Consider the following 13,011-nt stretch of genomic DNA (forward strand, 5'->3'; position numbering starts at 1 on the left):
AAGAATACTCTCTAAAGAAAAAACCTAAGAAGTCTTACCATGGACCAGTGGTTTACACTGGTGGTTTACACAAATGCTCTAGTAATTGGCTGTGTGCTCAGACAAGTGAGGCTCTTTGTGACCACATGAACTATAGCCTGCCAGGCTCCTCTTCTCCATGGAATTTTTCAGGCAAGAATACTGGAGTGGATTGCCATTTTCTTTCTCCAGGGGATCTTCCCAATCTCCAGGGATCAAACTTGTGTCTCTTGTGTCTCCTGCACTGGCAGTAAGACTCTTTACCACTAGCGCCCCCTGGAAGCCCAATTAGTGTGGTTTATGCAAATGCTCTAGTAATTGGTTTGGTTCCTAAATGTGTGTCTTGACCCATATATGATGGAAAACTAGGGTGGAAACCTAGATTTTATATAGATTCTGTTACCCTGGATTGGTAAAGATGAGGACATTGAAAACAAATGTTGAATGCAAATATCCTGCCCAAGTTGAAAACAGTATCAACACAGTCATTCACATACAATAATTTCTTATGCTAGAGAGCCAAAGGGCTTGGGAACAATTAAAAGCTGACAGAATACTCCATCCCATACACAGGATGAGAAATACTTCTCAATATATAAATTTCCTATGCAAATCCAATGACATAAAAAAAATCTTGGAGTTTTGAGACAGGTTTCTTTATGACAATGTCCCATTACCTAGCTACAGAAATTTAGGACCAGCTCATCGATTGCCCATAGTCAACACCCTCACACAAAACCATGTTATGTACCTAACTCACAATTGGTTTCATCCAATCTGACTGGGAAGCAGAGGGCACCTAAGTCCTCACTGATCTCTGCTTTAAAATAACCCTACCCATGTGGCAAAGCCAAAAGATACTCTATTCCATTAAAACAAAATTTTAATGATAGAACTTGAAAAGTCTATTTAAAATAGCATATTTTTTAAAATACCACACAATGTTTAAATCACCAAAGAGAACACTATTAAGATTTTAATATGATATATGAAGAATTAACATTTTATTTTTGCAGTCAAATTCTCTAGCACTGAGCTATACTCCACACCTAATATTCTTTTTTTCTGTACAGCTTAATCTTTCTTTTTCAAAGAACGATAATAGTATCTACAGCAGAACTCTAAATGAGAGGAGGAGGCTTCCCAGCTGGTGCAGTGGTAAAGAATCCACCTGCCAACGCAGGAAAGTTCGATCTCTGGGTTGGGAAAATCCCCTGGAGGAGGAAATGGCAACCCACTCCAGTATTCCTGCATGGAAAATTCCATGGACAGAGGAGCCTAGAGGGCTAGTCCATAGGGTTGCAAACAGTTGGAGACCACTGAGTGTGCACATGGGTGCGCGCACGCACACACACACACACACACACACACAATAGCAGAAAGCATAATTAACAAAGTATATCCATTTAGTAGATTTTTACATGCTTTAAATATGATCATGAAAAATTTATGACTGTGAGAAATGTTTATTTTATAACATTAAATGGAAGTAAAGACAGTTCAAAAATTTATACAGGGTAGGCCCTCAATTACTTGTATACATTTCAAAACTCACAAATAAACACAGAAGACTTTAAGATATAGTAACAAAGGCAACGATTAAATAATCTTGGTGAAAATTTTTAAAAGGTTGAAGGATGAGAGGAAAAACAATACTGAACCTCTAAAATACTAGAAAAAAAATTACTAAGTAACCACAAAGTCAACAACACTATAAATGCAACACAACATTTTCCTTACCTTTTTATCTTTATAATATGGCTTACTAAATTTTAAAACATGCAGGTGTGCTAAGTTAAGAAAAGATTAAACTAAGAAGTTTGATAACATAGATTTGTTCATTTATACACAAATTCCTTCTGTATGAGCGCCATCTAGTGGTCATATTGTATGCAACCTGTGTGTTCAATTTAGTACACCAGAGTCATCCAAGAAAGATAAAATTCAAAAGACACTCTGGAGTTGTGAAAACAAAGTTGATTTCAAAAAGTACTCAGTATGTACTCAAAGTGGGAAAGATTCTATTCCTGTAGCCTTTAGTTCAACAGGCACATGTTTGCTTATATCCATTCTTCTGCTACCCCGTTTCTCACTATATTAAAAAAACTACCAACAGCTGGTGATTTCATTTGATAGTATTAGTGCTACTGGATTAAATGCTTCCAGGCTAGAAGATATACTTATTTAAAATAATTATCTGTTCACATACCCTGTTCTGTCTTCAATTTCAAGTCCCTCAACTACATTTACTTTGCACATAAAAAATAATTTTCCTTGTCACTGAAGACAAAGTTAAAACATGAACTCTTTTATTTACCCAATGACGATTGTAACATCTTATACTAAGCCATCTCACCCTTGTCACTCCATCTAGATTTAAATCTATTTTGAAAAAGGCTGAGATTTTATTTGTTCAATTTAAAGTTCTGGCCATTTTCCCTAATTCTTAGATCATTTTCAGTTTAAAGAATCTTAAACACTTTTCTTATCATATATATGACTATATTTAGAACTGTTTAAAATCTAACCTTACTTTAAAGATTCTCACATACCACAAAAATCTACCCACTATGTCCATACCCTTCAGGTTAGGATTTTTCAACACTTATGTTGCCGACTTCTTTCTTGAAACTATTTAGCACTGGCAAGAAACTTCCCTTTTAGAGTCCTAAATCACAATTACTTTTTAAAAATAATCACCTTTTTTTGGGCCACACCAAATGGCATCTTAGTTCCCCAAGCAGGGATTAAACCCATGCCACCTGCAGTGGAAGCACAGTCTAAACCACTGGACTGCCAGGGAAGTCCAAATCATACTTTAATGTTTTATGCTAATAACTGAATTAAGTAACTTTCAATCACTATCTTACTTCATTCATTACTTCAGTAAAGAGAATCAGCATTAGCACTACAACACCTTGACAGATTATTTCACAGCATGTTTCATGGTGGCAAAACCTTCATAGGGCCACTCATCAGCTCAGGATCAAGGTCCTTCTTACCTTGTCCTCATTTCTGAACAACCATCCTAAACATCAGCTACAGTTCATGAACTTTCCTGCATTTTTACAGTTTCCTCAGACAATCACCCTCCCACTGTACTTATTTTCTCCAGTAACTATCTTCTCTGAATTGGCATCTTGTACACATCCTTCAGCACTTGTCCAAATGTCAACTTTCTTTTTTGGAATACTTCAAGAATTTAATTTCTCTCTTTTTCATGTTACATCATACCATGTTATAATATCTCTCCATAAGAAATACCAATCATTGAAGTTTAACAAACTTATCAGCACAGATGTTTAATAAATGCTAAATGCATGTTATTTAATAAACAAAACTAATATTCTAACAGTTGATTTTAAAGCAATCATCTATTAATCTTATTTTTCTATTAACATTCATAAGAATTGTGAACAACAAAAGTAGTGCCTAATTTACATTCTACTCAGCAAATCGCTACTATTCAAATGTAAGTTTTCAAATTAAAAAAATAATAATTCATATACTGAGCTCTATGTATAGTACAGTGTTACTTGCTTCATTCCAACCACAATACTATAAAAGCTGAGAAGCTCTTTATATTAGCTTTATTTTTTAATTGCTAATCTGGTAATCTTATATTTATTTTAAATAAAATATACTTCATTATTAAGCTTCCTAAAACATTTGCAGCTATTTGTAAAATTTTTTAAAAATTAAAACTTGCCTTATGTCAAAACAAGGCTGTTTTTTAAAAATTTGGTTTTCTAACACAAAGTAACCTTAACCATTTTGCTATTATACTACCCCAGTTCTATGCTTCCTCCTCAAATTTTAATCTATGCATAAGACAGGAGAAGCAGGAAGAAATACCCCAAATGGTGCAGTTTTAATAATTCTTAAATTACAAATGTATCAGAAAATAGTCTCTCAAAAATCCAGTCTATCAAAATTTCTGACCCAGTAATTTGACTTCTGGAAAACCATTCTAAGAAAACAACCTAAACATACTTTAGATGCCCCAAGATGATTCACTGCAGCTTTCTTTATGAAACCTAGTAAAAATGGAAATAACAAATAGTGAACACCAAAAGTGTTCATCAAATCAAAGTACAAATATACTATGTAGTATTATGTATCAGGTTTTTAAAAAAAAATTTAACATGAGAAAACACGTAAAACAAGTTTATAATAGGGAAAAAAAACTGTCATTAAAAACAGTAAGATGTAAAGTATGACTCAGAAACAGGTGAAAGAGAAGTGAGATAATTTCTTCTACTGGTAAAGAAAATCCTTATCACTTCCCAGATATAAATCAAGAGAGCCAGCAAGAAAAACAGAGAATACAATGATGATATCCAATTTCTCTACCTAACTGCACCAGAAGTTTATCTATAACTATTTCAGAGACTGATGCTGTTAATATCTTATACAAGAAAACAAAATGAGAAACAGCAAGACATATAAGGACTGATAGATTCAGCTGCTTTCCAATGAGACCAGCTGAATTATTACCATAGTACACTAAGATGCTCTGAGACTAGTACTTTCTTGATTTTAACCAAAATTTGTCAAAGATTTGCATACAAATACTCAAACTGCCACTTCACTATGGCAATAGTAAAACCAGCAAACTATAAGATGTAAGCCAATTTCAGAAAAGATAAAATATAAAAAAGGTGTGGTTTACAACTAAAAGTAAAGGAAATTTTAAGCTCCATAGCATACTTCTTTAAATAAACCTCTGTCAAACTTTTCACACTGTTCATGGTGTTCTCAAGGCAAGAATACTGAAGTGGTTTGCCACTCCCTTCTCCAGTGGACCACATTTTGTCAGAACTCTCCACCATGACCTGTCCATCTTGGGTGGCCCTATACACAGCATGGCTCATAGTTTCATTGAGTTGGACAAGGCTATGGTCCATGTGATCAGTTTGGTTAGTTTTGTGGTTGTGACTGTGGTTTTCATTCTGTCTACCCTCTGATGAGTAAGGATAAGAGGCTTACGGAAGCTTCCTGACGGGAGATACTGACTGTGGGGGAAACTGGATCTTGTTCTGATTACTCTGCTGACAAAAGTTTGTCTAGTCAAAGCTATGGTTTTTCCAGTAGTCGTATGAATGTGACAGTTGGGCCATAAAGAAAGCTGAATGCCAAAGAATTAATGCTTTTAAACTGTGGTGGTGGACTCTTGAGAGTCCCTTGGACAACAAGGAGATCCAACAGTCAATCCTAAAAGGAAATCAGTCCTGAGTATTCATTGGAAGGACTGACGCTGAAACTTCGATACTTTGGCAACCTGATGTGAAGAACTGACTCTTTGGAAAAGACCCTGATGCTGGGAAAGATTGAAGGCAGGAGGAGAAGGGGACGATAGAGGATGAAATGGTTGGATGGCATTACCGATTCGATGGATGTAAGTTTGTGCAAGCTCCGGGAGTTGGTGATGGACAGGGAGGCTTGGTGTGCTGCAGTCCATGGGGTCGCAGAGTCGGACACGACTGAGCAACTGAACTGAACTGAACTGTCAAACTTGTCTTTAAAAAGCCCGGGAAGGGGGGAAATGCGATGAGAGATATAATCCTTTATTGTTTTAATAATTAACTGCAAAGGACCAAAGGATTTTTAAAGCAGATACCAAAAGAATAAGGCAAAACTGACTTAGTTCTCTTATGGTAAGAAAGTCAGGAGAAAAGGAGTCAAATTAAGGAAGCAAGTGAGAGAAAATCTTTAAAAAGTAATAACATTTTCTCTTTCAACAACTGGAAATACTTAGTCTCACTGCAGAGTGAGGATTAAATTAAAAGATGTCCGAAATTCACTTTAAAATACTTCAAGACAGACAGTAAAGATGTGTATGGTGGTTCAATTAAGCTAGGTTCTAAGGTAGTGCTTCTCAACAGTGGCTATCTACCAGAAACACATAGAGAACTGTCATAACTCTCCAAAGCCAGACTCTATCCCAGAACAATTAAATCTTAATCTCTGAGATATAAATTTTAAAACTTTTAAAAGTGATTTCAATGTTCAGCCACAGCTGAGAACTATTACTTTATGGACAGTCAGTTGTCCTAATCAAGAATTCACATTCCTAGGCCGGTCAGCTAACATTTAAGTATAAAGTAAATGGTTACTATAGGAACTTTGTTATCTTTAACACCAAAAGCTCCCCAAATATAATGAATGAAGTGGGCTTTCACTGCTGAAACTCATTATACTTCATTTATATGGATTGGCTGAATTAAAGACACAATCCACTCATGTACAAGGGAAAGAAAAGTCTCTGAAGAGGCTTAAAGCCTTAGGGATGGCACCTTAGGTTTATCCCAAGATGTCTAGAAATTCTATGTAACAAAATCTTGGTCTCTGGAATATTATTTTATTTGCTGAGAGTGAGCATTTTATGCAACAACAGAAAGTTGAGGCTTCATCATATTTAAAGAGGCTAAGGACTTCCCTGGAGGTCCAGTGGCTAAGACTCTGCGCTTCCATTGCAGAAGAACTGGGTTCAATCCCTGGTCAGAGAACTAGATCCCACATGCCACAACTAAGATCCAGCCCAGCCAAATAAATAAATAAATAATTTTTTAAAGAGGCTATATAAAATACTTTATGCTACCTGGCTCATTATCTGTTTAAATGTCTGCTTATATGAGAATCTGCATATCTACAGAAGTAACTACCAAACACCTACAAAAAAACTGAGAGCCTGAGTGTGTGCAAACTGACTTTGGACAATTTTTAACAATTATAATCACCAAAAATCCAAAATTTTAGAAACAAGAATCATACATACCTGGGAGGGATTTTCAACTGAAGAAATAGGTTTTATTAATTCAGTCAAGAGAATATAGGCATAGGCTGATAAGAACAGCATATTAAGCAGGAAGGAGTGCTCAGAATTCGTGTTCTAAGATTCTTTTGTTGTTCAAAATGAGAGTAAATTTATTGTTTAAATTTCTGTCAGTGAAACATGTATATTAAAGCTTCTAAAACAATTTCAAGAATGACCATCAAAGGAAAAGAAACAGAACTTCCAAGCTAGTGAGAAGGAAAAATGAGATGAAAAAATAAAATTCAAAAGAAGACATGATAGGGACTTCCCAGATGGTGCAGTGGTAAGGAATTCACCTGCCAGTGAAAGAGACACAGGAGATGTGGGTTCAATCCCTGGGTTGGGAAGATTCCCTGGAGTAGAAACTGGCAACCTACTCCAGTATTCTTGCCTGGAAAATTACATGGACAGAGGAGATTGGCTGACTATAGTCCATAACGTTGCAAAGAGTCAGACACAACTGAGCATGCATGCAACACAATTAAAATATTTTTAAACAACTCATGGGGCAAAGAAAAAATCATAATGGAAATAAAAAGCTTGAATGATGATAAACATTGCATATTAAACCTGTAGGTTACAGATAAAGTGCTATTTAAAGGGAAATTTACAAATTCAAATAGCATTAGAAAAAGCTGATAACGTAATAAGCAACCAAACTGAGAAGCTACGGGGAAAAAAAATCAAACAGAATAAACTCATGGAAAGTAAGAAAAATAAAACAATACTGGTAAGAGGAGAAAGGGGAAAAAATAGAAGGAAAACTGTCTCTGTCACTAATAACCAACTGATTTCTTCCCTCTGTGTACTTTATTTTCATTTATCCTCCCAGGGGAAGATCAGACTGCCTCTGCCAAACACAATCTTTGATTGATATGTGCGGGGAGCCAGCCTGACTGCTCAGGCTCCTTCTTGGCCCTGAGAGAGATCAAGAGGTCCCTCTCTGTCCCGCCACCCCTGATTTATTAAAGTACAGGTTGACCTTTCTCACCTCCCTCAAGGAAATTGCTGTAGCGACCTTTTACCCATTTTCCTGACGAGATTGTCAGGCTCCTGTGTATGGTTTATGTCTAGGTAATCTTTAGATAATCTTTAATTGATTGTAATCATGATAATCTTTTAACTGATTGTAATCATACTAAGACGCCACTCCCTTGCTCTGATAGTCTTAAGGAGTTGAGATAAAATTCCTGAGCGAAGACTAATGCCTGCGATTCTGCAGTATACATGTCCTTGATCTAAATTTAGCGAGTCCTGTTAGCATATATAAGCATGTTACTCCTCAATAAAGTTGTCGGTTTCAGTCGAGAGCTGACTCCGTCCCTCTCAACCCCATCTTTCCGAGTCTTTATTTCTTAGGTATTTCGGCGATTGAGCCCATGACCGGTTGGTTTGCCGGCAGGCTCCGGCAGATATGGAGGCTATCCACACATTTATATATGTACATAAGCATGTGTGTGTGTGTATATATATATATGTATATGTATATGTGTATATGAAAGAGGGTGGGTGTGGCAGCACATGGGGGAGGAGCACAGGAGATGATTTCTTTTAAAAGACATGTTCTTATTTACTTATTTAGGTATATAGTTGATCTACAATGTTGTATTAATTACTGCTATACAACCAAGTGATTCAGTTATACATATATACACATCTTTAGTACTCTTTCCATTATGGCTTATCATAGGACACTGAATACAGTTCTCTGTGCCATACAGTAGGACCTTTCTGTTTATCCATTCTTTATAGAAAACCTTTCGTCTCCTAGTCCCAACCTTCCCATCCATCCCTCCTCCAACCCCCTTCCCTTGGCAACCACCAGTCTGTTTTCTAGTAAAAGACATGGTTCTCTGAAAGTGACCTTCTTTGGCAAGAATAATTCGGGGGGGGGGGGGGGGGAGAAGGCATAAATAAACAATACTAGGAATGAAAAGGGGGCTACACCTAAATATGCTGCAGACATTAAAAAAAAATAGGATGTTGAGAATATTTCAAAGTAAATATGAAATGGACAAATACCTAGAAAACTCATTAACTAAAAATCTTAGTGATACTATATAATCATTAAATTTTTTAACCAGTAATATGAAATCATCCCTCAAAGAGAATTACAAAACCCACTTTAAGGTTTACTAGTAGGAAATGTTCTTATATAAAATATATGCAACTAACAAGGATTGCAAGGAGATCCAGCCAGTCCATCCCAAAGGAGATCAGTCCTGGGTGTTCACTGGAAGGACTGATGCTGAAGCTGAAACTCCAGTACTTTGGTCAACTCATGCGAAGAGTTGACTCATTGGAAAAGACCCTGATGCTGGGAAGGACTGGGAGCAGGAGGAGAAGGGGACGACAGAGGATGAGATGATTGGATAGCATCACTGACTAGATGGACATGGGTTTGAGTAGACTCCGGGAGTTGGTGATGGACAGGGAGGCCTGGCGTGCTGAGATTCATGGGATCACAAAGAGTCGGACACGACTGAGTGACTGAACTGAACTGAACTGAACAAAGGATTAGAATCCAGAATATATAGTGAACTTGTACAAATCAGTAAAAAGAAAAATCCAATACAAAAATGAAAAAAATTATTGAGGTGGTATGTCACAGAATAGGAAATCTAAATGATCAGTATTATCAAACAGTGCAATGTACACTAAAATCCCAGTAAGATGCTACTTCAAACCCAAAACAATGGCAAAAATATAGAAAATACTGAGACTATAGATCAATTAAAACTGTTACATACTGCTGTTGAAAATATAAATTATACAACCAGTTGGAAAAATAATCTGGTGTTATCTGTAAAGATGTTATATATAACCTACAATTTTAACCACATTTTTAACACTACTAATAATCTGAAAATAACAGCCATCAAAAATAAGGTAAGTTATAGTATATTCATAAAATAGAAAACTCTAGGGCAGTGAAAATAATGAATTTTGAGAATATAATGTTGAGCAAAAAATGCAAGTTGAGATTACACATAGTATAATTCCAATTATATAAAACAAACACAGGCAAAGAAAGAATATATTGATTAGAAATCTAAACTTGTGAAACCAGGACTGTGGTTATTCCTGAGGGAAGAAACAAGGTGATGGTGTCAGGTAAAGCCACATATTGGACTTCAAAGATACTGTTAAGCTCTTTTTCTGAACCTACTAATTTATTTTTTTACAAGTTTAAAAATATTTCATTGTGAGTATTTGAAATATAATACCTATTTCCTTCATGAGGACTCTTAGGCTTCAAGATCATATCAATGAATAAAATTTATTTATAAAATACAGTTTTAAAATATCTTTAGAATGCTAATAAATAACATGAAATTTCTTGCAACTATAAAAACCAGAAAAAACTAAGGTCAGAAAATCATACATGAAAGAACAGTTCCCTCTAAGCATGTGTGACATTAATAACAAAAGTAACAAATAACTCATAGCAACAAAATTATTATCTTACCTTTACTGGTGAAATATGAGAGTGAGAAACAAATCCATGGACGTTTTCAATTTCTGACAGGTTCTTCTCTGAGACATGAACCAATTCCGGACCTATCACCTCATTAGTGATTTGTGGAGAGATGTGCTCTTGAGGAGGTGTATCTTCATCCTGATACCGGTATTTCTGTAAAACACAAAGTATTATTAAATATGAGAAAGCTCTGAAAAGCAACATGAATTCGATTCAAATCATGATTTTCCTAACTACCCAAATAATAATATTTAGCTACATGAAAAGTGTATTTTATGGTTTAATACAGAAAGTCTGAGAGACACGGTTCTCCATTTTAAAGTCATGCCAATATTTTAAAAGTTATCTGATTATTAAAGATAATTCAGAATCTGGGAAGATGGTAAAGTAAGAAACACCAGAAATCTGTTGCCCCCACCTAAGTAACAGCTGCACAGGCATAATCTGTCTGATATAATTCTGCAATCTTGAGTATGCTGAAGGCTTGCAACATCAGGGGAAAACTTGGATGTATACTATGTTTAATTTGGATCAATTTTACCACCTCTGTTCAATGTGGTATTGGAAGATGTAGCCAGAACAATAAGGCAAGAAGAAGAAATAAAAGGCATCAAATTGGAAAGAAGCAGATTTATCTCTATCTTCTATCAATAAAGACTCAGCAAAAAAGCTGTCAGAACTACTGAATACAGCAAAGCAATGGGACACTGCTTTGTATCCTACAAAAGTTGACACACAAAAATCAGCTGCATTTCTACACATAATCAGTTGTTATTTCTATACACATACAATCTGAAAACTATGAAAACAATTCTATTTACAATAGCATAAAAAAAAAAAACCAGGAATGAACTCAACCAACAAGGTGAAAGACTTGGGCCATGAATAACATAAATAAATGGAAACACATCCTGTATTCACAGGTTAAGATTTAATATTGGTAAGATGTCAATACTACGTAAAGCAATACTGCAAATTTAATCAAATTCCTATCAAAACTCCAATGACATTTTTTATAGAAATTAAAAAACCCATCCTAAAATTCATTTGGATCTAAAGGGATTCGAATAGCCAAAATAACCATGAAAAAAAAAAAAAGACCAAAGATGAAAGGCTCACTCTTTCTCATTTCAAAACTTACTACAAAGCTACAGTAATCAAAACAGTTTGTTATTGGCATGAAGACAGACATATGGACCAATGGAACAAAGCAGAATTCAGAAAAAGATCCTCACACACACAAATTATTTTTCAGGGGGATGCCAAGACCATTCAGTAGGGAAAGACAATCTTTTCAACAAATGGTGCTGCAAAAATCACATAATGACACATAAAAGGATGAAGTTGGACCCTTATGAAATACTATATACAAAAATTAACTCAAGGTGGATCAAGGGCATAGATGTAAGACTTAAAAGAATAAAATAGTTAGAGGAAAAGCTTTAAGACATTGCATTTGGCTATTAGTTTTTGGCTATGACACCAAAGGCAGAAGCAACAGTTTTGTGCATCCAATGACTCTATCCAGAGAGTGAAAAGAAATGGGAGAAAATATTTACAATCATATATCTGACAAGGGATTAATGTCCAGAATATACAGAAAGCTTCTAAAATTCAACAAAAACAAACAATTCAATTAAAAAATGGGCAAAGAATTCCAAAAAAGACATACAAAGAGGCAGTAAGCACATGAAAAGATGCTTAACATCACTATCATTAGAGAAATGCAAATGAAAACCTGACAATCACTGGAATGGCTACTCCTAAAAAAATAGCCAAGGTTCTACTGTACAGCACAGAGAAATATATGAAATATATTTAATATTCTATGACAAACCATAATGGAAAAGAATGAAAAGAATACATATATGTACATATATAAGAAAGGATGCGTATTTGTAACTGAATCTCTTTGCTGTACAGCAGTAATTAACACAACATTGTAAACCAACTGTAGTTCAGTAAAAGAATTATTAAAAAAAAAAACTGGTTAAAAAAAAAAACAGAAAACAAACACTGGTAAGGCTGTAGAGAAATCAGAACGCTTTGCACTATTGGTAGAAATGTAAAATGGTACAGCCACCGTAGAAAATAGTATGGTGGTTCCTAAAAAAATTGAAAATATGATTACCATATGACCCAAGAATTCCAATTCTGAGCATATAACCAAAAGAACTGAAAGCATGGTCTTGAAGAGAGAGTTCTACACCAGTGTTCATACTAGCATTATTCACAGTAACTAAAACATGGAAGAAACCCAAGTATCTACCAATGGATGGATGGATAAGCAAAATGAGGTATATATACACAATTATTCAGCCCTAACAAAAGAAATTCTGTAATATGTTACAACATGGATGAATCTTGTAGACATTATGCTAGTGAAATAAACCAGTCACGAAAAGACAAATACTGTATGACTCCACTTACATGAGGTACTCAGAGTGGTCAAAATCATAAAGACAAAGTAGAACAGTGGTTGTCATGGACTGGTGTCAGTAGAGAATTCTGAGTTACTGCTCAACAGGCATAAAATTTCAGTTTTACTAGATTAAAAGTTATGCGAATGGATGGTGGTGATGGTTGTTCAACAATGTAGACGCATATAATACCATTGAACTGCAAACTCAAAAATGGTTAAGGTGGTAAATTCCATCTTATATGTATTTTTACCACAATGAAAAGTAAGTACAAA

General features: G+C 35.2%; 1 protein-coding gene and 1 long non-coding RNA gene across 17 annotated transcripts in view; one reads left to right on the forward strand and one right to left on the reverse strand.

The window, feature by feature from the left end:
* DLG1 (discs large MAGUK scaffold protein 1) overlaps positions 1–13,011 on the reverse strand; it is a 267,402-nt gene that overhangs the window by 160,232 nt on the left and 94,159 nt on the right. For all 16 annotated transcript variants that reach the window (XM_020887873.2, XM_020887881.2, XM_020887878.2 and 13 more), the window contains one exon: positions 10,305–10,469. In XM_020887873.2, coding sequence (XP_020743532.1) covers positions 10,305–10,469 — 165 coding nt within the window. The remainder of the gene's footprint in view (positions 1–10,304; positions 10,470–13,011) is intronic.
* The window catches only part of LOC110133742 (uncharacterized), a 41,971-nt gene that overhangs the window by 16,696 nt on the left and 12,264 nt on the right, over positions 1–13,011 (forward strand). The gene's annotated exons all lie outside the window — the stretch shown is intronic.

The sequence above is a fragment of the Odocoileus virginianus genome, chromosome 4, assembly GCF_023699985.2.
Source record: "Odocoileus virginianus isolate 20LAN1187 ecotype Illinois chromosome 4, Ovbor_1.2, whole genome shotgun sequence".
NCBI classification, from domain to species: Eukaryota; Metazoa; Chordata; class Mammalia; order Artiodactyla; family Cervidae; genus Odocoileus; species Odocoileus virginianus.